Here is a 17,657-nt window from a genome sequence, read left to right on the forward strand (position 1 = left end):
GCTTCCCATCTCCCCATCAGCCCCACACTAAAACAAGCGGATTTAGAGTCAAATGTCCATAAAAACCACACCTCGGGGCAGCACTGCACTCCCTGCTGTGACCCACGGTGTGCCAGGCCTTCCCCTTCTGGCTTAGATTTACCCTTTTAGTACCTAATTCAGAAAAGAAAAAAAACAACCCCTTGAGATCCTCCAGAAAAAGCAGTGAGCCCTCCTGTTCCGTATCCACATGTTTCTTCTTTAATGCTTCCTTAAGGGTCTCCATTTTTCTGTCACTTATCATCATCCAGAGTAATTTTGGGCTGTTAGAGAAAGTTCATTGCTGTAATTGCGACCATATTGGTCATTAAAGTTGACAGACAGCTGCTGGAGAAGTCACTCGCTGATTCCTGCTACTCAGCAGATGCCTCTCAGCGTTTGCTGAGATGTTGGCTTGAATTTATGAAATGGAAGCAAAAGCGTTTCACCTCAAGGAAGGAGCATCTCAGAGAGGGGAAACGTGAAGAACTCACCCAGGCCTTTTATTTGCGAGCAGGGTTTGCTGCTCCTGCTCCAGCTGGAGCGGAAATAACTGGAATTTCACAGTCCCTAAGGGCTGCTCCTGTCTGCAAGGGCTGGGGACCCCCATCCAGCCCAGCTGCACCCCATTTTCACCATTCAGGGGTCATTTCCAGATGCTCCATCCCTGGAAGTGTCCAAGTCCAGGCTGGACAGGGCTTGGAGCAGCCTGGGACAGTGGGAGGTGTCCCTGCCCATGGCAGGGGTGGCACTGGATGGGTTTTAAGGTCCCTTCCTCTGGGATTTCCACTCACCCATTTCTTGCTGCTGGGATTCAGTAAATAAATATTCCTCACACAATAAATGCCCCACAGCACATGTTGGAAAATAAGGAGCCACTCAGGAGGGCTTTTTTAACCAGTAAACTTTATTTATATATAACAACAGTACAAAGTGAGTCCTTGGCTTGCAAAATAGGAGTGTTTCATATTTACAATAGGTACACAATAATATATTAGAATAATAACAAAACCCCCTTTTATTTCCTTGGAACATTTTTAAATACTTAAACTTTCTTACATTTGCTTTTTTTTTTTCCACAACACTTGTAAAAACAACAAAAAACAGACAATCATCTTAAAAAAAAATATAATACAGAACTCCAGTGTGTCAAGTATAACGGGGAGGGGAGGAGCCACGGTGGAATGGGCACAGATACAAATCAATTCCTTGTTCCTGCCAATACACAAATCCCCTAAAACTGGTGGGGGTTGGTTTGTAAGGAGAAGGGGAAGAAGAAATCAGAATCTGTTCCATGGCTGATACCTCTACATTCTGTGACGTTTCTGGGGGACTCCAGAAGCTTTAGTACCTGTACATTCCCTTCCCCTTGCTGCCTCTCCTAGCGACCCCCAAGGTGCCATCAACACCACAGCTCATCAGTAAGAGAAGGACATTTTACTGCATTATCTCCTGAACTGTGAAATAACGCGGCAACATCAGCTCCTTTCCCTCCCCACGGCTCCACCTGTGTGTGCCCAGTCCATGGGATGGAAGCGGCGGCTGGAGAAGCTGTTGCATAAACTTCCAAGCTTATTCGAAAGAGAGGTATTAAAAATCCCAAAGGAAAGGCCATACAGGAGATCTCGTGTTTGATTTGGCAGCCTTGGGAGGCCCAGGGGGTTTGGGATATTTGGGATATTGTCCGTGCAATCGGATGGACCCTGCGGGCCTTTGGAGCCTGTTCCGCAGCGCTGCAGAAAGGTCAATTTTCCCAGGATTTTATTCCACGGTTACAAAGGAAGGAGAGGGATGGGAAACACGGGGACTAAGGGGGATCTGAAAGAACAAGCACAGGGACACTGCCATGCTCACGGCACGGCCACACCACCTCCGGGTGCCACCTCAGCAACGTGGGCACAGACGCCCCGGTGGGACTGGAGAAGCTTTTCCAGCAAGGAGCAGTCGGGCTCTGCCATCTCCCACTGCCCCACCCTTCCACTTCCCCATCTCTGACCCCAGCACGGTCCCAGCACCCAGCAGAGCACCCCGGGGTGCAGGGCACGCACCACAGACCCCCAGCTTTCTTCCAGGAGCCAGGAAGGCACCAGGCACCACCCACAGCTGGGGCTCCGGCTGCTGCTCCATGGCCTGCCCAGAACACCTGAATTTTGAGGGTGAAGGGGCTTTGCACAAAGCCTTCCAGGCAATCAAAATAATTTCAAAGGCTCCCATCCTCTTCCCCTGCAAAACTAAACCGACGAAACTGCACTGAAATTGCTCAGCTCAGCGGATGCCCAGCGGCGCCTTCTCAGCGCATACGGGCCTCTCACTCCAATTATTTCCCTGCTGAATGTCTCATGGATAAAATCAAACCATCCTGTCCGTGCAGGTGGCCTCAGAGCTGTCACCAGTGCTTTGCCCTCAGCCTCTGACCCACTGGTCTCTGGTTTTGGGTCCGGGCTGGGTGTTTTCACTGCAGACGTTCACCGAGGGCAGGACTGTGCTCCGAGCTCTTCCTCGCACACAACTCTGTACAATGTCACAGCTCCCTGCACTATTGCCTTGCAATTCCTGGTGCAAACGTGATTCTGGAGTAGGATGGCTGAAGCTCTGTGGCATTTTAATGCATCTTTGATGTCAGTTATTCACCCTCCTCGGAAAATTTTTTCTTCTCTCCAGGGCACAGTCACACGCCAACTCTCCCTGATGGCCCAGCTTATTCGAGTCAGGTCTATTTTAGTCTCGTTTAGTTTGGGGAGCTGAGTCCCTGTGACAGGTGAGCTCTGACAGTGCAGGAAACTGGATGGAGAACAGCCAGTGACAGGAGAACGTGGCTGGGCTGCTGCCAGGGAATGGGCTCGAGGCTTTGGAGCAGCACAGGGACCGTGCCAGGAGCTGCTCTGCCCTTTGCCAACCTGGCCTTCCTCATCCCTGCTGGCTCTGTGGGACTTCTGGGAATGAGACCTTGTTTGGAGGCTGTGCCCACGGGAGGAGAGGATGCTCTGACCCTTTTTCCCCACAGACTTAAACACGCAAAGACTCCCACGAGGAGCTCAGAGCCAGCAGCGTGCCGAACGCGACCCCATTTTGCCTTTGCCCTCCACATGCCCACCCAAACCGTTTCCCACATTGTGACATTTCTTGTGGAGTCCAGTGGAAGGTAGGAGGGAACACTGACGTGGGGATGGGCCACCAGGATTTTAAGACAGTGTGTGGAAGGCACTGCTGTGATGAAGGTCTCTGTTGGCACTGTGGCGAGTGGCTGCGCTCGCCGTCCCCAGCGTGTCACAGCCCCGAGCCCTGCAGGGAGGCACCGCTGTCCCCATGGCCACCCTTCAGGGGTAAACCTGGAATTCCACACCTGGAATGCTGCTGGGATGCAGCGAGGCCGTGGCAGCAGTTTTGTTTCTCAGCGCTGGTCCTCACGGTGGGTCCTCACTCAGCTGCAGACAGGATATCCAGGGTTTCCATGGATATCCATGCTGGATTTCACAGGGCTGGCAGCGCTTCGGCTGTGCTGATCCCTCCTGCCTCCCTTGAATCCATCCTCTATGGCAAAGCGTGGCCCACTCGCTGTCCACATCCTCCAAGCTTTGGTGGCTGCAGCTCCACAGCGGGGCCAGCCTTGCCTGCGAGTTCCACTCTCGAGTGTGGGGTTTTAATAAAGGCTTTCAAGGAGGAGAAGCGTTTGATTAGCACCTCGCTCCCCCTCGGAGTGGGTGCTTTGATAGCTCATGAGCGGAAGATTAAACGGAATTATTCAAGCGGTGACACCAGCAGAGAGATTCCGGAAAGTGACGTCTCCCACTTTGATGTCGGAATACCTGAAACGGAGTGAACTGGAGACTCCAAACACCGAGCGGCCTTGCAGGAGGAAGGGGGCAATGAGAGGGATGTGAAATCGTTTCATCTAAGGCAAGTGCCCCCTCCTGACCAAACCTTGAGTCCAGTTTGCTGCGAGTGCAATGAAAATGCCATTTTGAGATCTGAAGCTTCCTCTTCCCAAAGGAGGAATGGAAATGTCAGATGCAAGCAGGGCAAGAGATTCCCAGCTTTGCCCCAGGGAGATATGTTGCTTCAATCCATATAATTGCCTGTAAAGATCCATAATTAATGTCAACCACCGTGAGTAGATACTTGGCAATGTATTTCTAGGCCACCCTTCCAGCCAGGGCTGTGCTGTTCCCTCTGCCATCCTCCTAAAGCTTTTCCAGATGATGGAAGAGGTGGGAATTCAGTCAGAAGTGTGAGAGTTTATTGGTTTGCAAAGTGCTCCTGCTGCTTCCCCTTTTTTCTCTCTGCTCTAATCTTCCCACAGCACAGAAGATCATCTCAGTTGTCCCCTTTTCTCCTTAACATTCTCCCAGAGAATCCAGGGGGTGTTTGGGGACCTCCACTTCTGCTGAGAAAATACAGGGGAGTGGGGAATGACAAAACCTTGACTTGCAGGGTGCTCCTGGCCACAAGGTGGAGAGCAGGAGGAGGAAAGCAGGATTAAAAGGGCTACAAAAAGCCTCTCAAAGAGAGGCAGAGAGGAGCACCCCGAGGGCTGGTGGGCAGGGACATGGTCATGAGGCCCAGGTGATGCACAGCCAGGCCTTTGCTTTGGGCTGTACTCGTATTTTGTGAGTCCTGCAGAGATAACTCCCCAGACTGATATCCAGAGGTGTTTGGAAACTGTTTGGGAACTTTTTGGAGTGCTGTCTTTGGGTTTCAGAGTACCATGAGCATTTGGTGAACCCAAACCAACAATCACAGCTAGAACAGATCTGGAAATCCCTCCCTGTGAACAGTAGGAACAGAACCAGCAAAAACCTGCAGGATTTCAAAGCCTGAATCTCTGCCATGTCCTGTGGTACCTGCAGCAAAGAGCAGGCCAGCCTGGGGAGGGCTCCAGTGACATTCCCAGTGCTGGGCTCCGCAGTGCCTGACCTTTAGTAGGACTTTTGCACATTATCTGCCTTAGAAATGGGATTCACTGTGCAGGAGCAGGATCCCTGCGAAGGGAACTCTGGGATAACAGGCAGTAGGAACCCCGCTCTGCCTCTTAGTCTCTGCTTCTGCCACTCTCCCCCTGTCTCAGTAAATCCAGTGCTCAGGCTGCTGTAAATGTCAAGAACTTATTGCACAAGGTTGATTATTATCATCAGTATTTTCTGCTTTTCAGAGAGACTCACAGAAGTGGATTACCAAAAGAAAGTGGACTTGGCATGGCTTTTACTGAATGGTAATTAAACCATGTTTCCTGAGTATTTCTCTACATGCTTCTCCCCTCCTCTGGTGCTGGACTGCAGGACACCAAAAGCCAGCAGCTCTCTGGGAGCCCTGCTGGGCTCCTCCAGGCAGGAATGGTGGAGGAGGGGGATGGATATGGAAATGGATTTTCCTTCGACACACACTGGCTGCAAAGGAAGGTCCCAGTCTGGTGTGACACCGCCTGGGCAGACACCAGGAATTATTTTGCTGCCATTCCCAAGCTCCTGCAGCCAACACTTGTATTTCCATTAGGCCTCCTCTCCCCGCCCTCCCCACTGCAGCCTGCACACGCATCAATATTTACTACAGAGAGAAATATTTACAGCATTCCTTCCCCTCCTGGCACTCTACAAAGGGACACACATAAGCTTTGGTGTCTTTGAAAGAAATAACACTCACAAACATTTGCCTGCCACTGGCCACAGGAACGTGTGCCGTGGGGGCCAGCAAGGAATTGAAGAGAACAACGAGACGCCAACACAGAGACACGACAGCAGAGCTGGCTGGCCCGGGGGTGCTGGTTAAGGTTTGCTCTTGCCCTGGAGCAGAGATTTCTCTCCCTTTGCCAGTGGAAATGCAAGTCCTGGCCCTGGGTGAGGCGGCAAACGCTGGTGGAGAGACCCAGAGGGAGCCTGTGCCCAAGGACTCCGCACATCCAGCAGAAAAGCAACAACAATCTGCTCTCCCAGCGTCCAGGCTTTTCAAGTATTGTCACCGTAAACATCGGGGTTTGTAGGGTTTTGCTGCGAGACATCGGAGGCGGCTGCTGGAGACCCCCAAAACCAACCCTGGAGGCGTTGGCCCAGCTCTGCCTTGGCACCTGCAGGAACCAGCAGTGGACACTGAATGGATCCCTGCCGGATCACCACGGCCATGCCGGACACTGCTGGATCCTTGCCAGATCACTGTGGCCATGCTGGACACTGCTGGACACTGCTGGACCACCGGCAGCCAGCGAGGTGGAATGGAGGTGGAAAAGGGAAAAGCAATGAAATTCAGATCTTCCCTCATTTGACAGTAAATGGGATTAAAAAAAAAAAATAGACATTCTATAAATACATGGATAAAGCTGGATGTCAAGACAGGTCGGATGATCTGATGGTTTTGCAGTTCAGGTAAAGTTCCTCCTAGTGCCTCTAAGTTACTCAGCCACTGGACTATTTTCAGGCTAAACTGCTATTTCACTTGTGTAAAAAGGTGTGGTGCAAACTTGTGCTCGTATTTGTTGTAAGATCCCAAAACAAAGACATTTCGGTTTTCCAGATGTTCCAGTTGGTGTGAGAGTCCGTTCACAGAATGCCTGAGCCGTGTCCTCGGGAGGTTCTCGGGGACAGGATTCAGAGCTGCTCCTTCTTGCCAGGATTATCTCTATGGCCTCTGTGGTTTTTGCTCTATTTCTCTTTTTTTTTTCCTTTTCTTCCTTTTTTTTTTTTAAAAAAAAACCCCTTTAAATAAAGTTCTATTTTCTAATATACATTAAACAATTTTCATGCAAAGCAGCAGTCGTGGAGAGATCCAGACTTTCCAGGTTCCTTCTTTCCGTGTACGCGCAAAGAAATGATCCGCCTTGCTTGGACTTTGATTGAGATGTTTCATCTTCTTGTCTTCCTGCCCATTCAGACTGGGTCCTGTATGATTTTTGAGCACAGCCAGTCCTTGGGCCAGGCTCTGCTCCCTCCAGAAGAGCCTTGGGGGGGTGTGTCCAGTGCCTTCCTTGCTTGTTCTCCCTCCAAATTCCCGAGAGTCCCTGCGATCCTCTGCCCTTTGCTGTCCGTGACCTTTCTTCAGCTCTCAAACGACATGGCCCCAATGAGTTGCTCTACTTTGTAAGCCAAGCGCTGCCTCCGAGCCTGCTCATCCTGCTCCAGAGCCCCGATGAGCTGGGGAGGAAACAGAAAAAGGGGGAAAAAAAGAATTAGAGAGAGAAATCAGTGTGAGAGAGGGGGTGGGAGAGGTGGGTGGGCAGCGAGATGTGAGCAACTTGAAGTGGGGAGGTGCGAAATCCCAATAAACGGTGAAGCAACTTGGCTGTCGTTGGTTTGTTGGACCCCTTGATACCCACCCAACAAAACCCACTCTGGTGCCTCAGACTCCACATTTCTTGTCTCGTTTAGCATGAAAGTGATGAGATTTTTCAACCCTAATGGGAAAATAGCCGTGGCGTTGTATCACAAATGGCTACACGCAGTTTGATGACAAAACCCTTCCGTTTCACGGACATAATTACAAAATCGCTCCTTCTTGCGGGGAAATGAAGGGGTGGAACAGATGGCGAGAACCTGGTTTCAAGTGATGCATTCATTAAAGGAGCTCAGGCTGCCAGGGAGCCTTTGCAAACAGGAGTCTGTGTCACGGCAACGGGGATTTGGACCACGCTGCTCCCAAAGGACACCGAGGTTTCTGGGGAGCTTCTCTGGGTCATGAATGATTTCCACTGCACTGGGTGCATGCCAGGGCCGAGGAATCCAGGTGCTCCCACAATATTTTAGCTCTCAATCCTCCTGGCGAGGATGCTACAAGTGTGGCCAAACCCAAACCCCTCTGAGCGTGAAGAGAACAGCGGGGCAGGAGCGGCGCCAGCTATGGCCGGGCTGCATCCAGGGAAGGGAGGGGAAGGAGCTCTGGAGGCAGCAGAGGGATCCCTACACAACCCAGCACTGCATCTGCTCTCCCACGCACGTGCCACGGGGCCCTATCGCCCCAGGGGACACCATGGCCCAGGGGATGCCACCACTCCAGGGGACACCACCACGGCCCAGGGGACAGCGCTGCCCACACCCACCTCCTCGCTGTACTTGCTGACGTAGGAGTAGATCTCGTTGAGTGCACTCAGCATGTTGAACTCCACGGCATGCAGGCGCGACTGCTCGGCGAGGTAGGCGTTCATGTCCTGGTCGCTGATGGCCGGGAGCTTGGCGATGTCCGCGTAATACCTGCAGGAATGAGGGGTCAAGGGAGAAATGAGAAACAGGAACGCTCCAAGTGTTCCTCTTCCCCCTGGGATTTAAGCTAAGCTCTGCAGGGATAAGAACATCCTTTTGCTTTGTGTTTACATCCAGCAAAACAGGATCCTGAGCTGAAAACAAGAGCAGCGATGCTCGGCGGGGCTGAGAAGCACCCTGCAGCATCACTGATGGTCCCCGTGCTTCCCTTCCACTCAGGATGTTCTATTCTGAGATCCATGGGGTTTCAGGCAGGACCAGAGCACCCTGCATCCACACTCCCACGTGCTGCCCTCACCTTTCCACCCAGCTCTTGTAGCTGGGGATGTCCTTGGCGTACAGCAGCTTGTTGGAGGGGGAGTCCTTGCCCAGGCGGTGCTCCGAGGTGGAGCAGGAATCCATGAAGGTCTGAGCCACCACGGAGAGGCAGGCATCCGTGATGCTGCCCTTGTGGATGTCGAACACGAACTGTGGGTTTTTGATCACGTTCACCCAGAAGCGGAGGGGGAGGCTGGGAGGGAAAGCAAGAAACGAAATGAAATGAGAAGACAAAGGCGAGGAAAGGGCACCTGCTGGAGATGGTGCTCCCAGGCAGAACACGAATGGTGGGAGGAGTAAGAGAAGAATTTAAACAGGAGCTGGGCCAAGGCCATCAAGCACCAGTTAGCCCAGTGCTGCTCAGATGGCTGGTGGTGGATCCTGCCACGCTGGGGAGCCGCTCTGGGCTCGGATCCCACACGGAGCAGTGGAGGAGATGAGGGGCAGGCTGGCTGTGCCAGGGCAGAGCTGGGCAGTTTGGGGGTACTGGGGGAGCATCTGCAGGAGGAGCCCATTAGGAGGAGCTGGTCAGAGCAGGGCTGCAGGGCAGGGTGAGCCGGGGGCAGCCCCGGCGCTAATCAGCGCTGCCCGGCGGCTCCGCGCTCCGTCACCTGCAGGAATCACAGGCTTTGTCCCCAAATCCCGGGGCCTTTGCAATCAAAGGGGAATTATTATTCCTTTTTTTCTCCAGCTGTATAGCAGGATCAAAAAAGCAGCTGCTGCTTTCTATTACCTTTCAAGTCGCAGCTCTCTCTGTCTCTCCAGCTCGCTGAAGGCTGCAGCCTTAACTCTTGCAGTGCTGCAGGAGAGCAGCTCAGCCCCAGCCCCAGCCACCCCAGCTCTCTCTTCCAAACTTCCATTTGCTGTGACCTGCTCCAGGGGCAGCCTCCTCCCATGTCCCCACCGAAATTCCCTTTGTGGGAATGCTGCAGCTCAGCTGAGGTGGGGAGAAGGAAGGCCCAGGCCTGGTAGGGTCTGGTGGCTCTCACAGACCAAACCCTGATGGTTATTGCTTTCTTTTTTCTCGTAATTTCTTGTGATTCTACAGTTTTTATCCCAATAACTCCTTCTTCTAAGGCTTTAAATGAATTGTTTTGAGCTTCCCACTGCCTTAGCAGGGAACCAGCTTTTGCAGCCATGATGATTAAAGGCCTTTTAAACCACGAGGGACTCAGGGGAAAATACAAGGTCTTTAGGGAGCAACCATTTGTTGTGCTTTTTTTTTCCTTTCTTGCAGAGGTAAATTTCCAACCCATGGAGGTTTTAATCCTAAAATAGCAGCAGAGGCAGAGATGTGAGTGCTCCTACTATTTGGAGAGGCTGGACCCAGCTGTAGCCCATGCTGGGGCACGCAAAGCTGGCTCCTTGTCCCTGTGCCACCTCCTGCTGATGCCCAAACGCTCCAGGTGCTTTCCAAAGTGATGGGAAAGGTGCTGAGCTCTCCCCTCCCAGCCAATGCTGGCATTTGTGGCACAGCAGGGCTGTGCAGGCAGCACAGGGCAGGCACTGGAGCCCTGCTTCCCACTCACAGACCGGCTCTTTCCAAAGTCCAGCTGTGTAAATTAGGCCAGTGTCCAGCTCCCACCTGGGCAGAGGACTCAGAGGTAGCCAGGCTATTCCCCTTCCCTTCCAAATGAGGACATTTTATGATTTTATGATCCTATGAACACCACACTGGCAGCCCAGCCCAGGCTCAAACCCCACTGCCACACACCCTGGGGCAGCACAGTGTCCATCTCCCGCTCTGGGGCTTGGCTGTTCCCAGCCCTTCCCAAAACAACTCCCATGTGGTTTTTTCCCCACAGTGGCTGAACACTCCTATTGGCCTCCCTGTCCCCCTTTACCAGTTGCTCTTCCAGGTGTGCCGGACGTCGGTGTCGTGGATGCCGTGCTTGTCCGCCTGCTCGTCCAGGAAGTCGAACATGTACTTGATGGCGAGGGGCAGGGCGCTGCCGCGGTGCACGGTGCTGAACAGCGTCTCGAACAGGTCGTCCACGAACTTCTGCAGCGTGCCCTGACGGGAGCATTGCAAATTAGACAACTTTGAACATTTTTTTAATGTAATTTTATTTTGTTTATTTGTTCGCCTCTGCCCAGGGTGGGGGGAACTGAAGTTCTCTTTGAAAAGGCTCTGTTTCACCGGGGGTTTGAGAATTTCTGCGTGAGGCCTGATAGGCTTCAATCAACAAAAAGGAGATTCCCAGAGCCAGAAGATACAGAGGAGCTAAATGAACATTGACAAATATCACCCGAGTGTGAGGAAATCTGGACTTCAGAACCCCTCCAACCCCAGGAAAACCCAGCAGGGACAGCCAGCCTGGGAGCTGAGCATCACCAGGGGCTGCATGGCAGCCCTGGATGAGCCTCACTGCGCTTCTCCCAAGTGAATTTAGCTCAGTTACCTTTGTAGCCAAGAGCCTGGTCAGGTAGATCTCCGACACCATCTTGCTGCCCCGGTCTCCTTCCTTCTGGTCGCCGTGGTCGTGGTTCTTGACCAGGTGCCAGACCTTGACGCCGCTCTCCAGGTCGGGGGTGATCATGGGGGCGCGGGAGCGGAGGCTGTCGGGGCTCCCGGTGTAGCGGAACGTGGAGTCTGGGCCAGGGCAGAGAGGCTGGTCAGGCTCGGAGCAAAACCCTTCTGCACTTCCCTCAGTGCCCCCACCATGTCTGATAACGCCCAAACCACTTGCACGGGGCTTTTTAATGCGGAAATGAAATGGAAAACCCCCGTGGTTTTGTTCCGCACATGTTCTTGCTCCGCACCATCAAAATTCGGCACTTGCAGAAGATTTGTGTTGGTCTCCACTCCACAAAAAACCTCAGAATTGAGCTGTTTTTTCTCCCAGACATGGACTTTCCTGCCCCATTCACATCCTTTCCTGGTGTGAACTCCTCATAGAGATCCACGCGAAAATCCTCCCCGAGTCACAGCTCACACGCATTAACCCGGGCACCAACTCCTGCAGCAGCAGCGTCCTGATTCCAGGGTTTTGTAAATAATGAGGAGCTGCCCAGCACAGCCAGCACAAAGGACAGGAGAAACTGCTGAGCTTGTCCTTGAGGCTTTCAGGAGAGCAGTGAGGACTCAAGCTGAGCATCAACAGCAGAGCCTGAGGCCAGTCCTGCAGCCTGTGCCACCCCTGGACGGAGCAGGCCCAGCCTCCTGCTGTCCCTGCAGGGAAAGGGGAGCTCAAAGGGCACCAGACAACTTCCCCTTAATTGCTCAGAAGCCATGGAGGGATGTGAAACATTTATTTATATATTTCACTTCCCAAAGAAGTCCCTCCCTGGATCCCATGCCCAGCATCTCCAGGACGAGAGACGAGGCTGAGGAGCCCAACTGTGCCTTGCTGGGTTTTTCCTCTCGCTACATTTCTTTGTTCTCTGGGATTCTCGTGTGTTTTCTCAAGTTTAGCCTTCAATTCACTGCTCACCCTCCTCGTCAAGAGTGCAGGGATCGATCGTAAATCAGCTGAGGGAAATACTCAACTCATTACCAAAGTAGCTGGATTTTCATCCCTGATTAAGGCTTAGATAAATGAGTGCTCCAACTGATATAATTAAGGAGACAGACAGGGGGACAGATCAGGAAGCATCCAGTAATTCTATTTTTAAACATATCTCTGTACTGATATATAGCTGGGGAAGTAAATAAGTATCTAATTTAAATTCTGCTGGCACAATTAGAAATATTAATCTTAACATGAGCAATGATCGCTCATATTGGTGCTTTGCAAAAGCTTTTCCAGCTGACAGAGATCAATGAGCACTGAGGGCTCAGGCTGTGAGACCCAGCCTTGGTTTTTCCATCACCTATGGAAATGTGGCTACGGGATGTGTTGGACACTTGTGGGCCTACACCTGGCAGGGAGAAATGCCTTTCCTCCTGGTTTTTACCTCAAGACTCCCCTGCTTTTGGCTCCTCAGAACCCTTGCTCGAACTAAAAACCAACATTATTTTGGGAGCTATAAACAAGAGGAGGAGATGGGTTTGTCAGGAGACTTTTTGCTGGTAAAACACTCTGTGAAATGAACGATAATGAAAGATCAGCACTCGAGAGATTTTGCCACTGCTGCCTTTTATGGAAGTCTATTATTACAATTATTGTGGATTTAGTGTTCCGAGCGTGCACCTGGCACCTCGCAGGCTCATTTTCTCAGGCTGCAGCATCTTCAGGGACCCTCTGGAATGTGCTGAGCCCTGCTATTATGCAAATCAGGAATTCCCAGGTGTGCACATCCCTGCACTCTGTGCTAAGATTGCCCTTCCCCATTTGTGACCCATTAGCTCAGAGCTCAGGCTCCTGCACGTGGAGAGGAAACAGGAGAAGGAATCAGGTTTTTCTGTGGTGCAGCCCTGCTCAGGGCCAAGGGGCTCAAAGATCCTTTCCTGCATCACCCATCCCCTCTGAGCCCTTGGAACCTTCCCAGGACCCACATTCCCAAAGGCTGCTCTTGTGCTTGGCACTTCCTTTTCCCTCCTCTCACCTCCTCTGGTCCTTTTGCTGTTCTCATAGCTGGAAAAGCCTTTGCAAACCAAACCAGCAGCCAAGGACGTTTCTCTGTTGATTTGCATTCATTTTGGGTGGTTCTTTGGGGCAAGCTGCTGCTTTTTCCCCACCTAAATTGCAGTTTTGGTCCATGAGCCATCCCTCCCCATCCCATTTCTCACCGTATCTGCTAATTGATGTCCGGGAGATGCTGGCAGAGGCAGGAATGTTGTAGGAGGAGGTTTGCTTGGGAACCAGAGCCACCACGGAGCGGTCTGACACCTGGGGAGGCAGAGCAGGAGAAGGTCAGTGGGATTCCCTGTGCACACTGTGATCTCCAGCTGCTGATCCCGCAGATCCTGGGGAGAGGAGTCCAGGACACGCTCCCAGCCTGGCTGAGCCCTGTGCTGGGTCAGGCTACAGCAAGAGCCTGAAGGAAATGAGGGATAAATCAAAAGACGTGGTGAAGATGCTTTTGGTCGTTCTGATTTAAGATTATGCCTTACCCAATAAAAATGAGAATCTCAAGAATTGTTGTGATCCAATTAAAGTAACAATGCAGAGGGAATAAAAGGGCTGTAATAACGTTATGGGCCATAAAACATTCCTATTAAACCATTTTTTATTTTAGCAATTTTTACGAACTTTAAAAGTTTGATTTATGGCAGAGCGAGTCATAAAGCCATCTTTCAGGGTATTTAATTGTTATCCCTTTACTGCTCCAGAGAAGGAATTAAACACTGGGAAGTCAAACTATAAATGAACATTAGCGCTAACAAGGTTTTGTTACAGCAGATTTTAGTAGCCATGTTTAATTTTATCCTCCCTATAAATCTGGTAGTCACTGGAAGTTTTCTAACTTATTCCCCTTAATTAAGGATCTGCAGGTTTCCAGGGAATGGGCCTGAGTGGCTTTTAATTTTGAACTTGTGACCTGTGGTGCAGCACAGCGAGGGAGCAGAGAGTCACCACATCTTGCCAGGGCCCAGCAGACACTTTTTAGAGGCTCAGCACAAAAGAAATGGCTCTTTCTGCTGCAGGAATTGCTTTTTGGGGCTAAACCCTGCGTTATTTGCCAGAAATCTTGTGATGGACTCAGCACTGACCCTATGAACGGAGGTTTTTTCTCCCCCAGCAGCTCCAGGGATTTGTACAACATCTGCAGCACAAGGTGAGCTGCACACAGCGACCTGCACTGCCTCCAAGGCCCTGGGCTGCATTCAGATGAAAGGTTTCATGGAAAATCGAGTTGTTATTACTGCTGGTGATAGTGGAAATAATAGTTACTTGTGTTTCACGGCGCAAAAGTGAGATTTTTCTAAGCAAAACACCCCAAACACCTCCATTATTTCCTTTGCTGCTCTTGCCTCACTTCATCCAATTTATTAAGTCAGTGGAAGAAGTGATCAGCGCTGATATTATTTCCTTAGGCTGTTATTAGCTGCCACTTCAGCTCCATTTCACCAGGGAGAAACCCGAGCCCAGGGTGCTCCCGTGCCGGATCCATTTCCACCAGGGCTGTGCTTAACTGGGGGAGAGGCACTAAAAATTCCACACACACAGAAGAGCACTCACACTCTCTAAATTTCGGGTGGAATGGCTGCTGTCAGCTCAGCCCCAGCAGCTGCAGATCGGCCTCAGACGGAGCAGGCGCTCGCTCCCCCCTCGCGCTGCCACGCTCCCAGAGCACCCCCGGGACACACTCCGAGCTGCCTGGCTGCTTTACAGCTTTATAAATATTCTGATTATTCTACAAGCTGGAAACACGGCGCACAAAACACCTTAAAGACAGGGAAAATAAAACCTGGGGAGGGGGAGACGGGAGCGCAGGCCATGGTGCTGTGTTGGTGTGGGGCAGCGAGGGCGCGATGAGGATTCCAGCTCCACATCCACACCACCCTCAGCGCCTAAGCCTCATTTTCCACCCAAACCTTCCCTTTCTCCTTCTAGTTTTTCATTTAAAGCAGTTTCCTGGTCTCCTGGCCTCCCCAGACTGGAAGGGGCTGACAGGTATTCATGCTCTGCTGCCTCTGAGTTAACCCTGCGTGAGCCACTGTAAATCATTCGATATTAAATTCGGTGTTTCATTTTTCCTGAGTGAAACCACATGGGGTAAGGCTCTCCCATGGAGCTTAATAGGCATGAAACCAAAAGGATATGACACAAATGTAATACAAGTCCTTGCCACGTATAAAAGCACCAGAGAATTTAACAAAGAATTACACTTATTTAAGCTAGGCATCTATTTTTATAAATGAAGAAATAAGCAGGAGGTGCACAGTGCTCTCTATAATTTTATAAAGTGGTTCAAAACTATTAGAAAGGTGAATATTTCTCTTTAATTCCAATTTGGGTTTTGTACGTGGAGGCTTCCCATGAAAAATGCGTTTGATCTCTTACTGTATTTTTGTGATTCTAATGCAGAAAACAAAAGCAGCCGTGTCAAAACCCAGCATCCAGGTGTGGAGCTGGGAAACCCTTGGAATTAAATACCCACTCTCAGGGCACAGTGAGGAGGAGGAGATGGTTTGGAGCCCTGGAGGTGCAGGAATGGGGCTGTGGGGAATGGATCCCGGGAGTCAGGAGCAGGGAATTGAGGAGCAGCAGGGTTCTGCCCCCTCCTGCAGAATCCCAGGTGCAGCACCTGTCCAAGGGACACACCTGGAGCCCCGGGATGGGAACCTGGGCTGAGCATCTCCCAGCACCATCTGCAAACCCAGGGATCTCTCTGCCTTCAGAGCAAAACAAAGACAAGGCAGATCTCAATAAAAGATGGGCAGAGCTTTACAAAGCAGCTTCAATTTCTTCCCTAGAAATTTAGAAATCGTCTTCACTACTCCTCTGGAAACCCACATTTATTTTAATGGCTCGAACCACACCTGGTTCACGTGTCACACTCCTGTTAAATGGTGAGACAGCAGCACTTGGAACTCCAGTGATTTTATACCCTCTTTAAGCTGGGCCTTTACCCAGGTATTTGTTTAACTGTGTAGCTCTGGAGCATCTGTATTTTTGATACCTAAGAAAAACATTTACTCCAACAGAAAAAAACCCCAAACTGGTAAGAATAAAAAAAATTAAAAAAAAAAAAAAAATTAAAATAATGTATATTGCTATTAGATTTTGGCAAAAGCCTCGCCTTGACAAGATTTCTGCTGCAGTGAGAAGAATTTGGCTTCTCTTTAATCCGTTGGGCTGTGCAGAGCTCGGGCCAGAGCAGGCAGACACGTGTCACTACCTGGCTGGATGCTTGGCTGCCAACTTCTCCTTTCTTCCAGAGCAAACCTGACATTCAAATGGCAGCAAGAGCTGCAGCATCTTGAGTGCTGCGAGGACTTTGTTTATTTTAAGGGGAAGCTTTTGGCTCAGGTTTTCCCACAGGCACTGGAATGAAAGTGCTCCCTCCCCCAGCATCCAGCGCACGTCAGACAAGCACAGCTTTCACTTGTGACTTCCTCACGATGACTTTTAAAGATCAAGGCGTAATAAAGTCGCGCTGCTTCCCTGCATGTTGGTTAATCCCTTGCAACTGTCAGGTAAAACAGATTTTTAGGAACAATGGAATTAATCTGCACAACTCCTCTGACATTTTACGGCAATCTGTGTTTAAATCCTGGGGGCTGCTTGGAAAAGTTGACCCTGGAGGTGCTGTTTAACATGCACGGTGCATATTGATGCCCCTCTCCTGCCTCGCTCCCTGATTGCAGGGCTCCTGTCAATACTGGCTCCCATTCAAGTCCCCCAGCGTGAGTCAGGCTGATGGACTGGAGATGCTGGATAAACAGGGAAAGATGCCAGATTAAATACTAAACACTTCTGGGGAGGTGGTGATGGACAGGAGTAGGTTACGGGTCCCAATTAATGCAGTTATCCTGTGCTGCAGACAGGCTGGGAGGGAAAGATTTGATTCCCTGCAACCAAACCTCCCTCAGCCCGCTCCTCACCTCTCTTCCCCTCTCCCACACTGTAAGGAGCCCTTCCCAACAGCTCTGCCCCATCCAGGAGCTGAAGGTGGCAAGAATTTCTCAGGCCTCCTCACCCATCCTGTCTGAGCACCTTCACTGCCTGGCTTCACTTTCCCATGACTTTATGCCTCTCCTTTTGTACTCCAGGCTGTCCCAGACCCCCAGACAAAGTTCTGAGGCCCCCCTGCTCCCCTTCCCAGGCCCCTCATCCCCAGCAGTGTCAGCTCAGCCCCTGCACGGCTCCCTCTGCCTCTCTCCCACGGCTGGCAGGTTTAATTCAGCCAATTTTCAACTCTGCTGCTTCCTTTGAGCTCCGTGTCAAGGTTGCTTTCCCCCCTAATGCTAAAGCACATGGAACCCTTCTGGTTTATCACACGAACGTGACCTCCCTGTCTGTCTGGGCAGACGAGACACTTGGGAATTCACTTCCTGCTGTTCTCCTCTTCCCTGCTGGCAGCTTTCTGGGAGCTGTCAGTGGGGCTGCTCCCTCACCTGATAGTGCACCAGGGTGTTCAGGCGCTTCCAGTCCCCCTCGATCTTGGTGGTGATGTCTTCATCCTGCAGCACCACCCGAGCGATCCGGCCCTGCCGCCACTCTGGGGAGAGGGGAATCCGCGGTCAGAGGGGGCCGAGCGCTGCAAGTCCCACCAGGAATCGCCCACCAGCCCCTCTGGTCACCCCCTCCC

General features: G+C 51.3%; 1 protein-coding gene across 3 annotated transcripts in view; it reads right to left on the reverse strand.

Annotated features, from left to right (window-relative positions):
- Positions 1-904: 904 nt before the first annotated feature.
- The window catches only part of PLXNA2 (plexin A2), a 145,216-nt gene continuing 128,463 nt past the window's right edge, over positions 905-17,657 (reverse strand). For 2 of the 3 annotated variants that reach the window (XM_032132796.1, XM_032132798.1), the window contains exons 26-32: positions 17,464-17,567; positions 13,189-13,288; positions 10,919-11,109; positions 10,361-10,530; positions 8,497-8,709; positions 8,039-8,189; positions 905-7,136 (exon numbers count right to left, since the gene is read on the reverse strand). In XM_032132796.1, the coding sequence (XP_031988687.1) occupies positions 7,041-7,136; positions 8,039-8,189; positions 8,497-8,709; positions 10,361-10,530; positions 10,919-11,109; positions 13,189-13,288; positions 17,464-17,567 (1,025 nt within the window). In that variant the 3' untranslated portion in view covers positions 905-7,040. The remainder of the gene's footprint in view (positions 7,137-8,038; positions 8,190-8,496; positions 8,710-10,360; positions 10,531-10,918; positions 11,110-13,188; positions 13,289-17,463; positions 17,568-17,657) is intronic. The other variant, XR_004244347.1, reaches the window with a different exon arrangement.

Source organism: Corvus moneduloides, chromosome 24, assembly GCF_009650955.1.
Source record: "Corvus moneduloides isolate bCorMon1 chromosome 24, bCorMon1.pri, whole genome shotgun sequence".
In the NCBI taxonomy this organism is placed as follows: Eukaryota; Metazoa; Chordata; class Aves; order Passeriformes; family Corvidae; genus Corvus; species Corvus moneduloides.